Below are 18,737 nucleotides of genomic sequence, written 5' to 3'. Positions count from 1 at the left end.
AAATCTCAATCCTCCTAAATTCATCAGTGTGTAGTGATCCTAATTTTAAAATTTTGCAACATTTTATAGGAACTGAGTAAAGAAAGAGGTATGTTGTGGGTTGTGGTGCTGCGTCTCACCTCAGAGTGAAGGGTTGCATTACATTATATGAGTTCTAAGTATGGGAGTGTAGTTATTAGTGTCACATAACTGTAAAATTATCAGGGTGGTTAAACTTTTTAAAGAACACTTATCCTAAATATCATAAGCATGTCACCTGATCCAAAAGGTAGCTAACACTCTAAATCACTGTAAAGATCCTGAAAAAGCACTGTTACCACACTCCTCTGTCCTCACTTCTGACAGTAAAACCATCTCTGCTTCCAGAAAACCATTTAGTAAAGAAAGACTGTGAAAGAGTTGGAGGAAAAACTTAGGATTATTTTCATTCAGTACATGGGAAGTATTTAGAGACTCCTCATCAGATGTGGAAGAATATGCAAATATCATAACCATAAGAAGATGTGTGGATGGTCATGTGCCTATAAAACCAATTATAAGCCAGAGAGCACCAGTGACTGAAATCTACTCAAGGCTTACAGTAATATATTTCAAGTCACTGGTATGGGAACATGCAAGAATTGCAGGTAGAAGAACAGAAAAAGCCATTCAATTATCTACACATCAGAAGAAGTATAAGTAACGTGACCATATGTCCCGTTTTGAACGGGACCATCCCGTTTTTAGGTAGCCTATCCCGTTGTCCCCAAGCACAGCTTTGGGACGCCGAAATGTCCCGTTTTCAGAAAGAGAGCAACCCACTGTAATAATCTCTTATATATATTTCTCTTCTGGTTCGTCCTGCTTCCACTTCGAAACCGGTCCCGCCCACATGCAGCCGACACGGCATTTTTTGATTCCTATTCGTCCTCTTCCATGTCATGCACTATACTGGCCTGCTGAGTGTAACACATCCAACAAGTACTCGAGGTGCTGCCACAACGGTAAAGTAGCTTTACCACCTTTGCGGGAGCCATCTGTGTCTTTACAGCAGCTTCTTGCACAGCAAACAGCAGAAGCTAAAAATTATCGTGAACACATTCGAGAATACAACTCTTCTCTAGCGTTTGCTTCCATGGGTGCACAGATAACTCAACCTCCTGGCCATGGACCATACTGTTTTAAAATACACGTGCAAATTTATCACTAAATCTCTCCACTATACACTAACACTTCTACCTCTCCAGGATATGGACAGTTGTATGTTTTTGACACAGCGCAAGCTACCGAAGTACGCTTACAAAATAAAGCAAACTCTGCATCCAGCGAAAATGTACTTCTCCAGCTAGATTCCATGCTCAGAACCATGAACCCCTTTACTAAATCATATAAACACATAGGTGAAATCGCTCAGTCCAATCCAACAGCATCTGTACGAATGGTTTTCAAGGAAAACCCTAGGCAGGATTTACGACGATACAATGCCCCGACATGTCACACCGATGTTGCGGCAATTTTCGTTGGAGAAGATGGCGAAACGTCTGACGAAAGGGACATTTGCATCTATCCTATAGGCAACTCCTATAAACAGATTTCCACGCTGAATATGAATTGTGATCCTATGGTTTACCAACTTTTATTCCCTTATGGAGACATTGGCTGGCACAAAGATTTACATGTTCCCAATAAAAGAACAGGCAAGCGAATAAGGCTTACTCTATGCCAATTTTACGCGTTCAGATTAGCAATGAGGAATACATTTAGTATTTTGCACTCCAGCGGCAAACTATTCCAACAGTACGTCGTAGATGTGTATGTTAAAACAGAGGGTGCGCGTCTCAACTATCTCAGATTACATGATGATGTAATGATCATATTACCGTCCACATTTCCAGGAAGTCCAAGATACATGCAACAAAACTATCAGGATGCCATGGCCATAGTATGTAAATTCAGAAAGCCTGATTTATTTATCACTTTCACATGTAATCCTGCTTGGCCGGAAATTCTACATGCACACTGCGTCTTTCAAGAAGTATTTATTTCTTCTTGATTTCTGAATTCCTTTCTCACCGTTTTCCGTTCCTATTCTTACACCGCCGTATGCTATGGCGGGCGTCGGCTAGTTTCAATATAAGGTGCGAAAAATCAAAAAATCTGACGGTAGCGCCTAGTAGCGCGGCGATGATGGCATGCGCAATACGTCTCGCACACATGCAAGTCGGTCAGAAGCCTGCTAGCTCGCTCGCTCCTCAGTTGCGAGTACGTGTAGACAGCTTGTGCATCTTTCTTGATGATTAATTATTATTGTTTTTTTATTGACGTGTGTTATTGTTACTCCATTTGTAATTTAATGGCAAAATTGCAAGAAAATGGCTGCAGTGGTGTTGACGAAGAATATATGAAAACTACAGCTGCTGAGTTCTATAAAATAAGCAAAGAATATTTGGAGCAGTGGACTTTGTTCTGTGAAGAATTAGAAATATTTGAATGGGCGAATTTAACCAAAATACCTATGTGGGAAGAAATTCAAAGTGTAATGGATGTATTGATTGAAAAGGGATTTATTAATTGTAACCAAGATACAGAAGTATTTGATGAGTATTCACGTTACACCGCAAAAAGTGACAGAACGGAACACTGGGAATGTTTCAACCGAAAGTCGTTGGGTGGAATTGTTCAAACACTTTCACACCAATAATTTGAATCATACAAACTTTCGTATAATTATTGAATATATTTTATGTCTGCCCGGCACTAATGCACCCGTAGAAAGGGTCTTTTCTCTTATGAATAAGTTGTGGACGAGCGAAAAAACACATCTGCAAGTCGCAGTTCTTAAAGCAATGTTAATTACCAAAGTAAATTTTTAAAAACCCTGCCAAGAATTTCATTCTTATTTGAAATCAACACCAAATATACTTAAGCAAATTTGTTCTTCAGAAAAATATAAGACCACATAAATTATTTATTTTCACGTGTTCATTTCTGTTCTTTTCATTAATAAATAAAAACTATGAAGAAATATACATTTTCTTGAATACACATACTATTACCTAAAAATTAGTAGATGTCCCGTTTTGAGGAAAAAAATAAATGGTCATGTTAGGTATAAGCTGTAAACCAAATTTAGCAGCAGTCATCATATATGTGAAATGTGGAAGGGTTTAGCAATGCTTACAGAAGGATAAATCATATGGTCCTGTAGACAACTGCATGGAAGGCAGTTTGTTATCACGTGAGGTAAGGGGCATTTTTAAACAAGTCAGCATCCTCTATGTGTATGGCGTGCATGGAATTTCAAGGTGCATTTTAAAAAACCTTTAACTTTAAATAGCTGGTGTTTTCAATTACATTTTTTCATGCCTCCCTGACAGCATCTGTGGTTGCAACCTCCTTCAAAAAGACAATAATTATGCCTGTTCCAGTAGCAATCACTCCCATTGTGAATTAATGCTTTGACAAACAGGTATTGGGACACAATAAATGGAATATCCCAGATAGTTGTTAAAACCTTCAATTTGCATATCAGTAAAACTGGTCCACAGAAGATAATCTATCCATGTACTGTATACCATCCTGGCACACCTAGATAATAAAAATGACAATTACAGAGTACTGTTTAAAGAGTAAAGCTCACCATTTAACTCTGCTATGCCAAAAAAACTTATGCAACATACCCAATGACTCAGTCTGACCAGTCTGCAGCCCGCTCCAATTAAATTAAATAGGCTTGATTTTGTCTTTAGTTGTAGGGGTGGCTTTGTGTGTATAGCAGCTGACAACCAATAAATGCCCACCCAGAAGTATGATGCATGTAATGTACCGATGAGGAATAAGAAATGCGGGTGTTTTCAAAACTGCTTTGGACCTCACAAACAGAAGAGAAGCTTAGTCGTGTCACTAAAGCATGTCAGCTTACAAGATCAACAACTGTGGTCAGCACATCTGACATACCACATGACTAGAAGTCACGTAGTTGATACCAGCTTTAGTCGTTCAAAATAGCAATGTTTGTTTTTCTATAATTCCAAATGAACACGAACAAACTCCATAAATGCAATCAAGGCAAAGAATCTTTTAGGTTTCCAAGATAACCAAACAGTGGCATTATACGGAAAGTACCATTAACCTATTTTAAGGCCCCATCCACACTAACACATTTTTATTTAAAAACGCAAACATTTGTCTATATTTTCACCTTTTGTCCACACTATCCAGGAGTCTTTAACCACTGAAAATGAATACTTTCAAAAACACTCTATAAAGCCGTACATTTCTGAAAATGATGGAGCAGTGTTTCAGTGCAGATGGGTGACAACAATTTTTTTTATAAACACGTACCCCATCATGCTGTGATTGGTTCGTGCTTATTAGATGGCCCTTCCCTGACTGGACCCTGCTCATTACAACATCTCATTGCCTGATTGGCCACCCTTCATTCATGGAAGAAAGACATGCTCCGACATTGTTGCTTTGCCTGGTGCTAGTGAGACGCTTACCTGTATGGATCTAATTTGAGTTTGCACAGTTTGAATGCTGCATACATGCACAAAAGGCAAATAATTTACAGGTCACTACAGTTTTGTGATAAATCGCATTGCCATTCAATAAGGAAGGGTCTTTCTGCAGCAAAATTTATAACAAGGCACTTAATGAAGTGGACAGGTGTGGAATAAGGCAGTAAATCTAAGATATAGACATCTGTGGATACACATTTATTTATTTATTTTCTCTACTGAATTAGTTTTATGACTCTGATCACCACATTAATGTGATACAGCGGCAATTCGCTAAGGCTCATTAAAGGATTTATTTCTCTATCTATACTTCACTGGCACTTCTGAAATCACACAAAAGTACAAGGCAACTTTCACATGGTTCTAAGCTTTTTACTATGCAGTCCCGTCAAAGATTTTTCCTCCGATGCACACATGCCCAGTGTGTTTTAGGTAATTTTAGTGAGGGCAGAGATACTTTTGTAAATGATGCGAAAATTCTAGTGTTGTTGGAGATTTTTTTTTTGTTTGAAAATTCAATTTTCAGATGAAAATGTAGTAGTGTGGGAGGAATATGGCTTAAAATTTAAATGTCAAGAAGGTATCTGAAGACAAGGACTAGGGGGTAATATTATCAAACATTCTTTTGAGTGAAAGACTCATTCCTTTGACCGATTATCAAGCAAGGAATCAATCGCTGGTAATGAACAAGAGGCAAAGGCAGATCTGAAGAGTTTCACAACAAATTTTAACAGTCACACTTCTTCAATATGTGTGGGGAAACTGGATTATCAACATACAGACAGCCATCAGAAAGAATTTTTAAAATTTATACAACCAGTGGCAAGACTAGGAATGAAATAGCAACAATAACCACTGAGCTGCCATGACAACGATATACAATATAATTAACGGAAACATGGGGAATGGAAAAGAATGGAAATACCATACAATAAGTATGAGATCATCATCATTTTTAATAGCAAATTTTAAATAATGCTTCATCTGTCTATTTTAAAATGCACAGTTTAATTCAGCTACTTGGTTTTCATTAAGTTCCTCTGATTAACTGCTGTTAGAATGTCAGATAAAAAGTAATTCACGTTAGAGATTTATTGACATTCTAAAATAACCTGAGGGCAGGAGTCAATTTCAGAGAATCATCAGCTGTTTAATTGCAGTAATGTCAATGCTTGCTGAGCACAAACTTGCTTTTTTTGGTGTCTATTCATTTAAGTAGAGGCTAGTGAAGGCTAAAAGAGCTTGACCATGTCCGGCACGGAATCATATTCTTCAGGTTCAATTTGTCTTAGTCAATTAAATATAATAAAAACATACATCAAAACATTCTGGTTACTCTTGCCTTTACTGATATAGTAAATATTTGACATAATGGCATCCCGCCTGATGCTTGTTTTGCCTTGGCAGTGAATTTTGGCAGACAACCAATTCCATCTATTCCACTGTATTTATATCTCTCTAGATAATACCTTCTTGCTATCACAGCTATCTTCTTAGACACATTGGTCCTGAAAAGTTAAAAAACAAAACAGTCAAGGAGAATGCTTTCCAAGCTTGGCTACAATAGCAAATACTTCCAAATTGCGAGAAAGGGGTTTAGCAAGGTTTGTGAAAGGATTTCTGTTGTCGACTAATTTATAATTCACTCCTGAGAATGACTTGGTTGTTATGACACCGAGACAAATCTCTGCAAACAAAAGACCAGTGAGACAGAACAGACCCTTCAAGTCTACCTTGATCTTCATCAATCTCATATTAAGGTCATTTTTACATTTCTTTAAAAAGTGTATGTAGCCACTGGTGCTAGTAGCATACATGTTATTAACAGCTTGTATAGTAATTTCAAATGGTAAAGATTTAAACAGTAATGGAGAAAGCTGGACATTTTTTATAATTAATGTTATGGGTAATCCTATACCATATCCTTTTAATTTCTAAATGAAATGGCATTAGCTGGACACTACAGGTGGTTTGATCAGGTGCCTTACTTTCTCTTAACTTTATTTTTAATGTTATAATGTTACTATTGGTATTTCCTAATTATGATTAATTGGCCAAATTCCCTTAATGTCTGATGTATAATCTTTCCTATTCATGCTGTTTTGCAGTCCCTTTGTCTATATTTTATTAAATTCATTCTTGCTACAGTTACATTATACACTATCCAATATACACCACTCTGACTGATATGTCACAGTTACTGGAAGATTTACTGGACTAAAAAACTACATACTAACATTTTAAATGCCTTGTACAGTTGTGCCCTTGCTAAGACAAGGTAGCTGTGGTCCCAGAAAATGTTCCCTTTAAGAGGAAGGACAAATATCTAATTAAGTACATTTACTTCAAAACTAGTCCCTGTTTCTTACAAAAAGGGATTTGTAACAAATAATTTTATGTATCCTTTTCAGGAAATGATGCATGAAATGAAAAGAAGTAGGTAAATATTAGCCTGTATGCAAAAATAAGTGAACCTTATATGTAATAAGCAGTGGTACATACTATGGCAGCTAAGGCAACAAATGTTTTCCATATTAACTAATCTGTGCTGTAAGGAATGAAATAGGTTTCATTACACGGGGTGATGTTTTTTCAGTCGTACAATGGTTTTGTTCTTTAGCTCACTGTAACTTTACCTTCTTGTTTTTCATTGAAGGTAGCTGAATACTGTTGGATGGTAGTCTGCCATACTATATCCATTACAAGGTACAAAAACCTGAACTCTTTGGTATGTTTACTTTGACACCACTATTGTACGTAATTGATAGGTTACTAACTCCTTCACCGTTTCCATCATCACTCTCTTTGGGCCACAGGACTTCTGTTGGCTGGAAGTTTTTAAGGGATGGCAAATTGTTAAAGAGACAAGTGACAGTGTTATGTATTCCATCACATCTGACATCTCCTGCCATGCTTTATTTGATATGACTTAAACCTGAAATGTTGCCCATTTTCCTAATAAACTGCACATATAAAGATTGCTAGTTTGATCTTGTATGTTGATTGGACGGGTATACCTAATAAAGTGACCACTCATTGAAAATCCCAGAAAGAACTGAGTGCTTAGCAAGTCTTTCTTACAAGCAGTATTTAATTGTTTTTTTGCTTTCTCAATAGAAGGCCGATCAAGTGTGAGACAGGGACAGAACATTTAACAGTAATGTAATAGTTGGCTGGTCAAACCCTTCAGCTTTTCAGCTTCTTACTGTTGTTTTGCATGCATGCTGATCACAGTAAAACGCATCTATATCACTGAGCCAGAATGTAGTTTGTGAAAGTCCAGTAATGCGGTATATAACAACAGCTAGGTAAGAGAGCAGTTTAGAAAAGTCAAAATTAGTGTAAGGTGTTTCACAGTTCAAACGAAATGTACTGATTTACTTTATGAGGTAGAAGTACATAATAAACAAGAATAGCTGTGTCAAATACTTGAAGTATTGAAATATGTGCTTCACTTTAAATGTTTAAAGTCTACATATACTCAATTGTAAAAGAAATTTGTCTGTTTTCAAACTCTGATAGAGGACTATAGATAGATAGATGTGAAAGGCACTATATAATAGATAGATAGATGAAAAGGCACTTGGGGTGTGAACCCGAGGAGTCAGTGGATATGGCATGGACAATTTCAAGTCCTTTTGTTCATTTTTGCTAGACACCCACTGGTTTATCATCATAAAGATTCCTACGCAAAATATGGCATACAAATGAGTGTTTTATGGGTCTAGTGGGAAAAACAGAGGGGAACCCAAAAAGCTTGGTATCTTGCATAACTAGACATCAAGATGAGTCGAATGTATGTCATTTATAGGGTCTTTTTTTGTTACAAGTAGTTAGGAGGCGCTTGACAAAAAAAATGAATAGATTTTAAAGCATTAATAAATAATTTTTACGAACACAAAAAAGGAAACTTACCATCAGTTGTGCTGCGAGACTGACTCTTCAACCTCAAGGATGGTCTAAACCGGGTTCTGTCATTAAAACTCCAGCTCTTTTGAACCTTGGCTGGGCTACCTTCAGCTGTGATGTCAGTGCTGGGCGACCGCCGATCTCCAAGTGACGTTTGCCTGTTCTTAATACTCTGGCCTCTAGGGCTTGCCATTCGCACTCGTTCTTTGAAACTTAACTTATTGCTACAAAGAAAGAAGAAAAAGAAGCCTCAATAAAACAGCTCATTAATATGGCATGCGTCAGTATCAGTGAATGCTTGGCTCTCACTCTGTAGTACTTTTCCAATTTAATTATGCCAACAGGAGTTAAGGCAGGACAATATAAGGCTGGTTATTTTTTAATCAACAGTACAAACAAATATTTTGCTTTTCAAACATTATGGTGTACTTCTAATAATTAGCTTATCTTTTTCTTTAGATTTTGTTAGTCTCAGCTTATCACTATATATTAAATGTAAAGTCCACATACTTTAAAATGTACTGCATATTGACCATTATTAACTAATTAACTAATAATCATAGTAAGAAATACAATTCAATTTAGCAAAATGGAATTTCATGCAGTTTCTTCCATTCTATTTGCCTGAACCATGCACTTTTCACTACATGCAATATCACGCAAGCAATGCTCCCTCAGGCCCAAACTCAGCAACCAGGATATCAGCCTAAGGCACATCACTTTCAGCAATAGATGCTGCAGAATTGCTCTGGCACAGCTCCACCTTAATTTCATAATATGGTAGCTGGTCACACAGCACAGCGATTAGACACAGTGAAAGTGTTCTCCAACCTGCAGGGGGTCCCCACCACCTGGATCTTGGAGATACCTGAGTCCAGGCTAATCCACCTGGGTGCTTGTTTGCCTGCTTGAGCATTTCCTGTGTCTCCTTGGACTGGAACCGTAGCCCCCACAGAGACCTGGGCAAATGAGCCACATCTTTGAATACTGACATAAGCTTAGAGCGACTTGAAATATATGGTAGAGGGCTACAAAAATTGCATCCCAGAATCCCAATCTGAAGGTTACAGTGGAGAGGTCCTGGTAGATGATAATTTGCAATTGGGGTGAATATGTGCAGGTAATATTATATGTCCAAAACAGAAGAAGAAAAAGAAAGCACAGTAACAAAGTCAGCGCCCTGGGAAGTGCTGTAAAACAAAGGCATGACTGATTTTGATTTATATTGTGAGTGACGGTGGTAAATCTTGCTGTAAATAAATGCTTCTGCAACATTGTGCTATTAAATTGACCCATACAGCCTTAGACAATATCTGCCAGGGAAAAAAATCCTCAGTCTGACAAATAAATAAAGGAAGCCTCCTTAAAGTGTTTGAAAAGGTGAACTTCCAGCATGTGTCAGTCCTTTAAACAAGCCAGCAAGAAGATGAATACAATGGGTCTCCTCTTTGTCACTCTCTGTCCCCCTCTCTGTGGAAAATACAAGATGCTAGCTAACCATCGGGTATTAGGTTTGAGTTGCAAATCAAGCAAATTGCATGCAGCAGACATGGAAAGGCAGCAAGCAAAAAATGGTCACGAGAAAGAGAAAATGCTTTCCTAATAATCTTCTGCTTCTGTAGTATTGTATGGCAGTTATGGGCAGGATAAGGGCAATTCCCTTAGAGAAGTAGACATATAAACATCTTTATAGCACCATTATGTAACTAATCTGTGCAAATTTAACTGCTAACAGGCCTTAAAGACCGAAGAGTGACACAGCAAGATGCACTTCCACTGCCGACTCATTTAGTGACTTTACATAAGAAACAAAACCCTTTTATGAGTTTGCATTTTGGGATGTCCTGTACCTGCTCATGTAAGACATTGTGATCTGTTTTTCACCACAAATGGTACAATATAAAATAAGTATATTATATACCATTCTCAGATCCACTTTTTCTAATTTAGGGTTGCGGGGAGGCTGGAGTCTATACATGCAGCATTAGGCACAAGGTAGGAACCCGCTCCAGTCCATCAAAGAAATTGGAAAATTTTCTTCATCTTTGATTCTGCCTTCTCCTGAAATTTACTAAACCGATAAATACAACACATCTTTGAATGCAGCTGAAGTTGATATTCTTTGTTAAGAGTCTTCCACTGCTTACACGCAAAACAAAAAAAATGTTGCCAACTTTGCTGCAACATGTTTCCCCTAAACTTGAACCAGTGACTTCCCACTGACCCACCCAACCCCAGATCTGAAGAGAGTGACATAGCCTGCCTAGCTCAAAGAAGCTTCCTGCATGCCAGGAAGCCATTATCACTAATGGATCTGGGGTCGTTGCAGTGCTTAAAGGACTGACTCGCTGCTTAACTCACTCATAAGTTTCCTTACCTTGAAATGTTTATCTCAACTCATTTGCTCTTACACAATTATTGAATCTGAGCTGGCATAGGGATAGCCATGCAGTGTTATATTGGATTTCTCTATTATGTTACATTGTCCCTGAGCTAACTCTTTCAGGAATATTTAAATTAAGTCATATACTGAAAAACTGTATAGATGTTTGATGTTATGTTGGTACAGTTTGCGTTGAATCCAGGCATGCCTCTTGTAGTATAGTACTCCTTAAACTGGAGGGTCCTTTTCTCAGGTGTTTTTCACAGGATTTTACTGAGAAACAATCTGGTCCAGACTTTATATAAAGCACCACCCACTGATGGGTTGGTTAGTTGTGGGGTCAATTCCATAGCTGGTAAAGGTCTTACTTGCTGCTGTGTAATTTAACTTGTTGGTTACAATAAAGCCATTCAACTTGAACTCATTTCTGGCTGGCAGCTTTTCATGTGAGTACTGTAGTACACGGATGTTTCTGGTTACTTTGTCTGTTTCAACCACAGACACAATACACCCATGATAAAAAAAAAAATCTTTTTATTTTAAGCATATTATATCAGTACATTCAAAGCATGTGACAATGTTACTTGCATTAGAATATACAGATATTTCCAGGTCTGAGTTCCGACCTAACCTGAGAAATGCAAGTGTTTCAGATTGTAGAAAAGCATTTCTAGCGGCCTAGTGATATCACTGCTATGTACCTTACCCCATCAGCGACACAGTGAGCAAAATGGTCACTTAGTGCTCCCATTTCTATATGATTTGAATGAAAATGAACCAATTAGCAGCTCACCAAGTGGACCAGGCCTAGCTCCAAGTATGAGTAATAGGACTATCTGAAAAGCCCAAAATTATGAATGGTACTTACACTGAGACCTTTTTCATATTGATATTAGGATAGAAAAATATGATTTTCTTCATACATTTAAAATATTTGTGTTTCAATTTGAAATGCTTTAAATCATTGTTAATTCTAACAGCATAAAAATAAAGGCATTTCTACTTAATAAATAAATTACTTAATATTAATGTATGGCCGCATAGCAGCTACCCAGCACACAGATTTACTGGTTATGCCAAACCAATAGTGGAGAGATTCTGCATGAGAGGAACTGAAAGAAAGGTACACAAGGCTGGGAAAGTGTCTCTATTTCCTCATTATCACTAAGATGTTTGGCCTTGGCTGTTGCAGCTTACAGCTTAGTGTTTACTGGTCTGTTCTGCATCCTGGCTCATGTAACAATGTGAGTGATGCTACTATATATAAAATAAGTTCACATGTGATTTACACCATTAAAATCAATTGAAACAAGTTTTTAAAGATACTAGCCGACCTGCTGCGTAGTATACGCCGCATAATTATTTATTGATGGGTGAACACTTCCTGAAAGACACAGTTGTCCAAATGGGGTGGGTTTGAGGATATGACTGTGAGTGAATAAAAAGATGGAACTCTGGAGAGAGCAACATACAATTGTCCGTGACTGAAAACTGGTTTTGACGGATATAGGCATATCTTTTTGAAAGTTTGGCCCTGTGCCTTATTAATTGTCATTGCAAAGGCTAATCTAACAGGAAATTGTCTGCGTGTAAAAGTAAAAGGCAAATTTGAATCTGATGGGGTCAGGGAAATCCGGGGAATAAGGACAGTTTGTGAGGTAGCAGCTGTGATAGTTTTACACTCCAGTGCATTGTGGTGAATGCTGGTAACAGTCAGTCTAGTGCCATTACACAGACTTCTTGCTGGCAAGAGGTTTCTGAGAAGCATGATGACTGAACCAATTTTGAGTTTATGCGGAGGTATGCCAGTGGGAGTAAGACTGCTAAGAAATTCTTCGGGGAATGAAGGACGTTCTCGGAAGTGAATGGTGATAGTAGCTGGAAGTATTTGGGACATCGCCACAATTTCTGCCTCGCCACCATAAACTCTGGAAGTATTCATGTAGTCAACGTATTGTTGAGCAGACTGTATGACTATGCTTCCATGACTAAGAACAACAGACAGCACGTCGCCAAAGTTATCGCAATGTTGGCAAAGAAAGGTTACAGCCATGTTGCGAAGTTCGAGAGCAACAGTTTCATCGATGACATTTTTCCAGAAATATCCGACTGATAGAAAGAAACAGTTACCTGATGCAGGAATTTGTATAACCTTGAAAGAAGAGTTGTTACCATGAAATACATGTGAAGCGGTGGCCATGTTAGGAAAGTGAACAGTCAACGTGGCTCAGAGGTGCATGTGGACTGTAGCACAGACTAAAGCGACTCAGGATGTGTTTGGTGAGGAGTTGGGGGCGGGCACATGAGCAGGCAGTGTGCATGCCTCGAGAGTGACGGTGGACGTGGGAGGAGGGTTACAGTTGGTGGGCGGGGCTCTGTTGTGCATATCCCATGACGCAGGAGGAGGGTTAGAGTTGGCGGGCGGGGCTCTGTCGTGCGTACCCCATGCGCACTGCCTGCTCATGCCTCGAGAGCGAGGGTGGACGCAGGAGGAGGGTTAGAGTTGGTGGGCGGATGTGTTTGGTGAGGAGTTGGGGGCAGGCACATGAGCAGGCAGTGTGCATGCCTCGAGAGTGACCTTGGACGCGGGAGAAGGGTTACTGTCAGCGGGCGGGGCTCTGTCTGCGTATCCCATGACGCGGGAGGAGGGTTAGAGTTGGCGGGCGGGGCTCTATCGTGCGTACCCCATGCGCACTGCCTGCTCATGCCTCGAGAGTGAGGGTGGATGCAGGAGGAGGGTTAGAGTTGGCGGGCGGAGCTCTGTCACACGTATCCCATGACGTGGGAGGAGGGTTAGAGTTGACGGGCAGGGCTCTGTCGTGCATGCATACCCCATGGTCGGGCGACTTGGTCTTTTATATATACTGCATTGAATTCTGAGTTCAAATAATTAAGCACCCCACAACTCTAAAAACATTAAAAATGAAGTTACAATGGTAAGGAAGGCATCTTTTTATTTCAACACCTTTTGCATATAGCATACTACATAGAAATAAAATTCTAAATAACTTTGTTAACTGACGGTATCATCAAAAAGCATCAAAAAAGCAACTTGCTAAATCATGTTTAATGTCCCATGTGGGCTCAAGGATCACTTGGCACCACATAAAACTGAAGGCTTACACTATATGTTGTATCACAATGATCTTGCTGTGATTTTCCTCGGTTAATAACAATAAAAAAATAAAAATAAATGTACGCAGGTAAAATTAGCCTGTTCCATTTTCCAAAATAAAAAACAAATCAAAAAACAAAAATAAACAAAAATGAAACATGTAACTGACAGGCTCATATTGGCAGAATTAAATGCAAGACAGCGGCACATGAATTGCATTTTACAAAAATAAGTAGACAAAAACAATTGAAAAAAATGAGAAGGCATGTAACATGCAATAAATCAAAGAAACATATGCCGAATTGTGCTGAAGTAAGCAATGACAGCTGCAGTGCATTCTCACTGATGTATGGTACAAGATATGTGAAATAAAAGGTAACAAAGATGAAGAAGAAAAGCCAAACTATGCAAGGCCATATCGTTTGCAGAACTAGAAAAATGTAAGGCAGCATTATTCCATATGTGCAATGGAATTAACGCGGACTGTTTAAAATATCACATAATTAAAACACAGAATAACTAGAAAGTAGGAGGCACAAGCAAAAACAAATTCAACTGCAGAAACACATAGCAAAGAATGTCATGAAATGATCAGGAAAACATCAATTGCAGTGTTGGCATCAACAGGTAGTACTTCAGATGAGCTGTGCATTCAAGGTGACAGAGCTCACACACATGCCTCATAGTAGACGTGATCCCAAAACATCACAGTGATACTTGCAGGTAGATAACTGCCAGTAGAGAACACTGACTGACTACAAATAATGATTATTAAAAGTAAATGAACCACTGCCATGTTGGGTGTTTGAATTATGTTGATTTCTGAAAGTATTCACTGAAAGACAGATGGCCTTTGATGATTTCTGAAATGCAGGGTACATCATAACATTCTGAACAGGATGATATGTCATATTTTGCTAAAATATTAATTAAGTACATCATGGGGCCCTTGTTTAATGATCTTTCTACCCCAGCAATTTAAAAAATTTGAGTATGACATTTATTGTGTTTTGCAATTAAACTCTTTAGCTGTAAGTAACGACACAATTTTTTATGCCTCCTGAGTATCAGATTAGTGTCATGGGTGCTGCGTGATAAAAAACATGGATGGAGACCTATTGGGCTAAAGTCGAATGTTTATGTAGTCCAGGAAGTTACTATCACTCTTTAGTTAAGGAGGTTATGTCATTGTATGTCTGCTTGTATTCGCTGCTTAATGCTCCACCAAGTAAATGTCACTGTCCACAGAAGGCATCTTTCTTCACACACTACTGTAAGGGCCAGTTTATATACTTCACGCTCAGAACGCTTACGTGCACGGCTGCCACATATTCTCAGCATTCATTTGACACATCCTTTGAGCACGTTCTCAGAAATCAATGCAACGCGTGCGTGAGTTGCAGTACCAGCAAAAAATCGGGGAGTGCAGTGTGTTCAAGTTGGAACATGACGTCCGAGACTCTGTTTACCATCAAGATGTGACAGCATGCTGCTTTGCAGAACCTACAGGATCCATGTGTTTAATGAATGGTTCAATGTGGTGAAGCAAAATGCTGACATACAATTTCATTTGTGGTTCTTTTATATTCAAGCGCATATCGTAATGATGCAATACATTTTAAAGGTCTCACATACTATCTTTTGTGCTGTCTTTTTTTTGTTTAGGGACACAGTGAAAAGGTCTATTTTGTAATTAAGGTGGCAATTTCAGCTTTAATCTCAAAATTTCCACTTTAATCTCATAGTTTATTTTGTCATTAAAGTAGACTGTCATAAACGTCATCTTAAAACGGACCCAGTTGTTAATCACTTCTGGGGTTTCCTCCTAAACTGACAGCAGCCTCAAGCATCAATTGCCACACAGAACACTATAAATTTATGATATTCCAGCTCTCTGCACATTTAGAATCCTTAGATTTATACTTGATATCACTTTCACAATGAAATGCATTAAAGTACGTATATTACATTTTACAGATAAGTTATTAACTTCATTTAAATGAATACTGTTAATAATTACGCATGTGGGGGCGACAAGGTGGCAGAGCAGTAGTGCTGCAGCCTCGCAGATAGTTACGTCCCTGGTGTTCCCTGCCTGTAGTTTGCATGTTTTCCTGGTGGGTTTCCACAGTGTGCCCCGGTTTCCTTCCAAAGACATGCAGGTTTGAGGATTTGGTGATGATAAAATGACGTTAGTGTATGTGTGTGCTCGTATTCACCTGATTCCCCATCCAGGGATTGTTTCTGCCTCACGCCCGATGCATGCTGGAATGGGCGCACCCCTGGATTGATGGATATAATCATTAAACATCCATCCTTTTCAGAGATAATGTGGCAAGGTATCCTCAGAGTTTAATTAATGTTTCAGGCAGTTCACAACACTGGGAAGCCGAACGTTTTCTCACCATGATGATACCTCACACTGCCACCTGGTGGGATCTTCCAGATTTACGTAAATTACATCAACAAGTATAAACAGTAGCAGAAGTGTCCGCAGGAGCACACGTTATGTCGCGTTAAGTATAAACCCGGCCTAACAAGAGCCATACTTCTCATCATCAAAAAGCTTGATTTAGAAGGCCAGGCTTGGTCTTTGAGAAGTATGTTGATAATTCTGTCACACAGGGAGCAGACAATTTCTCAGATGTACTACGTACTTGATTACTGTCCTGCAGTAAATCAAAAAATGTTTAAATACCATGGGTGTAATTAAATTCATACAAGCATTAATCCATTTATCCTTCCAGAATTCAAGGCAAGGCAGAAACCAACCACCCTGGATGGAACGCCAGTCCATTGCAGGGCACACTGACACATAAACTCACACTCAAGTCTTAAATGGCAAATGAACAATTAACCTTACCAATGTGTCTTTTGAATGTGAGAACTTGTGCACTGCAGAGATAGGCAAAAAGATGCAAAACCTGGAGCTTTGAGACAGCAGTGTATACTACTGCATCTAGCAAGGTGTATTTAAGCTATATTTAATGACTATAATAAGTGGTCTTTTAAAAACTTGTGAATATTAATGTACTGTAAAAAAATTGGTGAGAATGCAAATCAGTGTGGAGGTGTAATAAAGTGTGTTAAATGCACTTAATTAATGGCATTGTGCCATTTCAGTTGTTGATTAAATTATTTATGCATGATTTATTTATAAGTGCATTGTAAACTATTAACAAATTGCCATTCCATAACCTATTGGAAATGTTACATATTTAGAAAACCAAAAAACTTCATGGCCCATCAAAAACAGTAAAATATAAAAAGCTGAAGCTCTCCAAATACTGTGGTGTATCTTTAAAAACCAGAGCTATCAAGGACTGCTGTAATTGAACATATAGTGTTTGATATACAATATGAACCTTAGATTATAAAGAAATCTGCATGCTCACTATCAGAGACGCAGCTTCTAATACATTAAATTAATAACCGAAATGTTCCTCCAAATTTGTTTTCTGTACAAAACTCTAATCAAACCCCTTCAGAAAACATATGGCACTGTTAACACAGACTGCTCTCCAGAGCCCTGTATTCTATGACAAGTGTGCAGCTTCTTGGCATTTACAGTACATGACGCCACGAGGCCCAACTGAGGCACATCCCACCTCTCTCGGCATGCAATCCTGAAGCTCTCAGCTAATGAACTGAATCCAGTCAGGCTCTCTGGAGATTTACTGCTACAGAAATAACAACGTAGAAACTAACATATATTAGACACATTTGGGCAACACATTGAAACTGACATGACTAAATTAATATAAATTTCCAAACAAATTAGAACTCTATAAGTACAGATTGACCTCATCAGGATGAAAACAGCAGTTATAGGATGTAGAAGCTTTCCGGGAGTAGACAAACCACAACCTTGCAAGTGCAGATCTCAAATTCAGACTGTCAATCAGCACATAAAAAAGGTGAGAAGAGAAAAATTAAAAGTAGAAGCATTAAAGGATGAATAGATAAGAATACACTTTCAAGAAAGAATTGATGAGATAGTTAAGCCACCATGAAATCAAAAAATACAAAACATGAATGGCTTGAAAACATAAATGAAATGCTAATGTAAGGAGCAAAAGAAGTGATTAGTGTCATGAGACAGACAGTGAAACTGTGGATTAGTCAACAAATGCTATCACTCACAGACAGAAATAAACAGCTCAAGAAAACAAGGAATAAGAAACCTGAGTATAATAAGCTAGCTAAAAAAGTTTAAAATGTTGTAACTGATGTCTGTGAAAATTGGTTAAACAAATGCTATGATAAGATCAAAAAAGACATTAAGAAAAGTCATCTAAGATCAGCATTCACCACAATAAGGACCATCACTCAAGACAAGGATATCAAGCTAAATGTTATTAAAGATAAAAATGGAACAACCACCAAGAAGCATTGAGAAAAGTACTGCAGGGAGTTTTTTTACGAAGGATGAAAACTATAATGAAACTCTAGCAGTAAATTAGAACATTAGAACAATCAAGACGAGAACAGGCCATTCAGCCCAACAAAGCTCGGCAGTCCAATACACTTAATTCTTCTAAAGAAACACCAAGTCTAGTTTTGAAAGTTCCTAAAGTCTTACTGTCTATCACGCTACTTGGTACTTTATTCCATGTGTCTATGGTTCTCTGTGTAAAGAAAAACTTCCTAATGTTTGTGCAAAATTTACCCTTAACAAGTTACCAACTGTGTTCCCGTGTTCTTGATGAACTCATTTTAAAATTACAGTCTCAAGCCACTGGACTAATTCCCTTCATAATTTTAAACACATCAATCATGTCACCTCTTAATCTTCTTTAGCTTAAATTGAAACTTATTCATAATGCATCCC

General features: G+C 38.3%; 1 protein-coding gene across 4 annotated transcripts in view; it reads right to left on the bottom strand.

Annotated features, from left to right (window-relative positions):
* kcnq5a (potassium voltage-gated channel, KQT-like subfamily, member 5a) overlaps positions 1-18,737 on the bottom strand; it is a 587,467-nt gene that overhangs the window by 48,464 nt on the left and 520,266 nt on the right. For all 4 annotated transcript variants that reach the window (XM_051919603.1, XM_051919604.1, XM_028820254.2 and 1 more), the window contains one exon: positions 8,415-8,632. In XM_051919603.1, the coding sequence (XP_051775563.1) occupies positions 8,415-8,632 (218 nt within the window). The remainder of the gene's footprint in view (positions 1-8,414; positions 8,633-18,737) is intronic.

The sequence above is a fragment of the Erpetoichthys calabaricus genome, chromosome 15 (genome assembly GCF_900747795.2).
Source record: "Erpetoichthys calabaricus chromosome 15, fErpCal1.3, whole genome shotgun sequence".
Classification (NCBI taxonomy): Eukaryota; Metazoa; Chordata; class Cladistia; order Polypteriformes; family Polypteridae; genus Erpetoichthys; species Erpetoichthys calabaricus.
The sequence above is the reverse complement of the archived record's forward strand: the minus strand, read 5'-3'. Positions and strand labels throughout refer to the sequence as shown.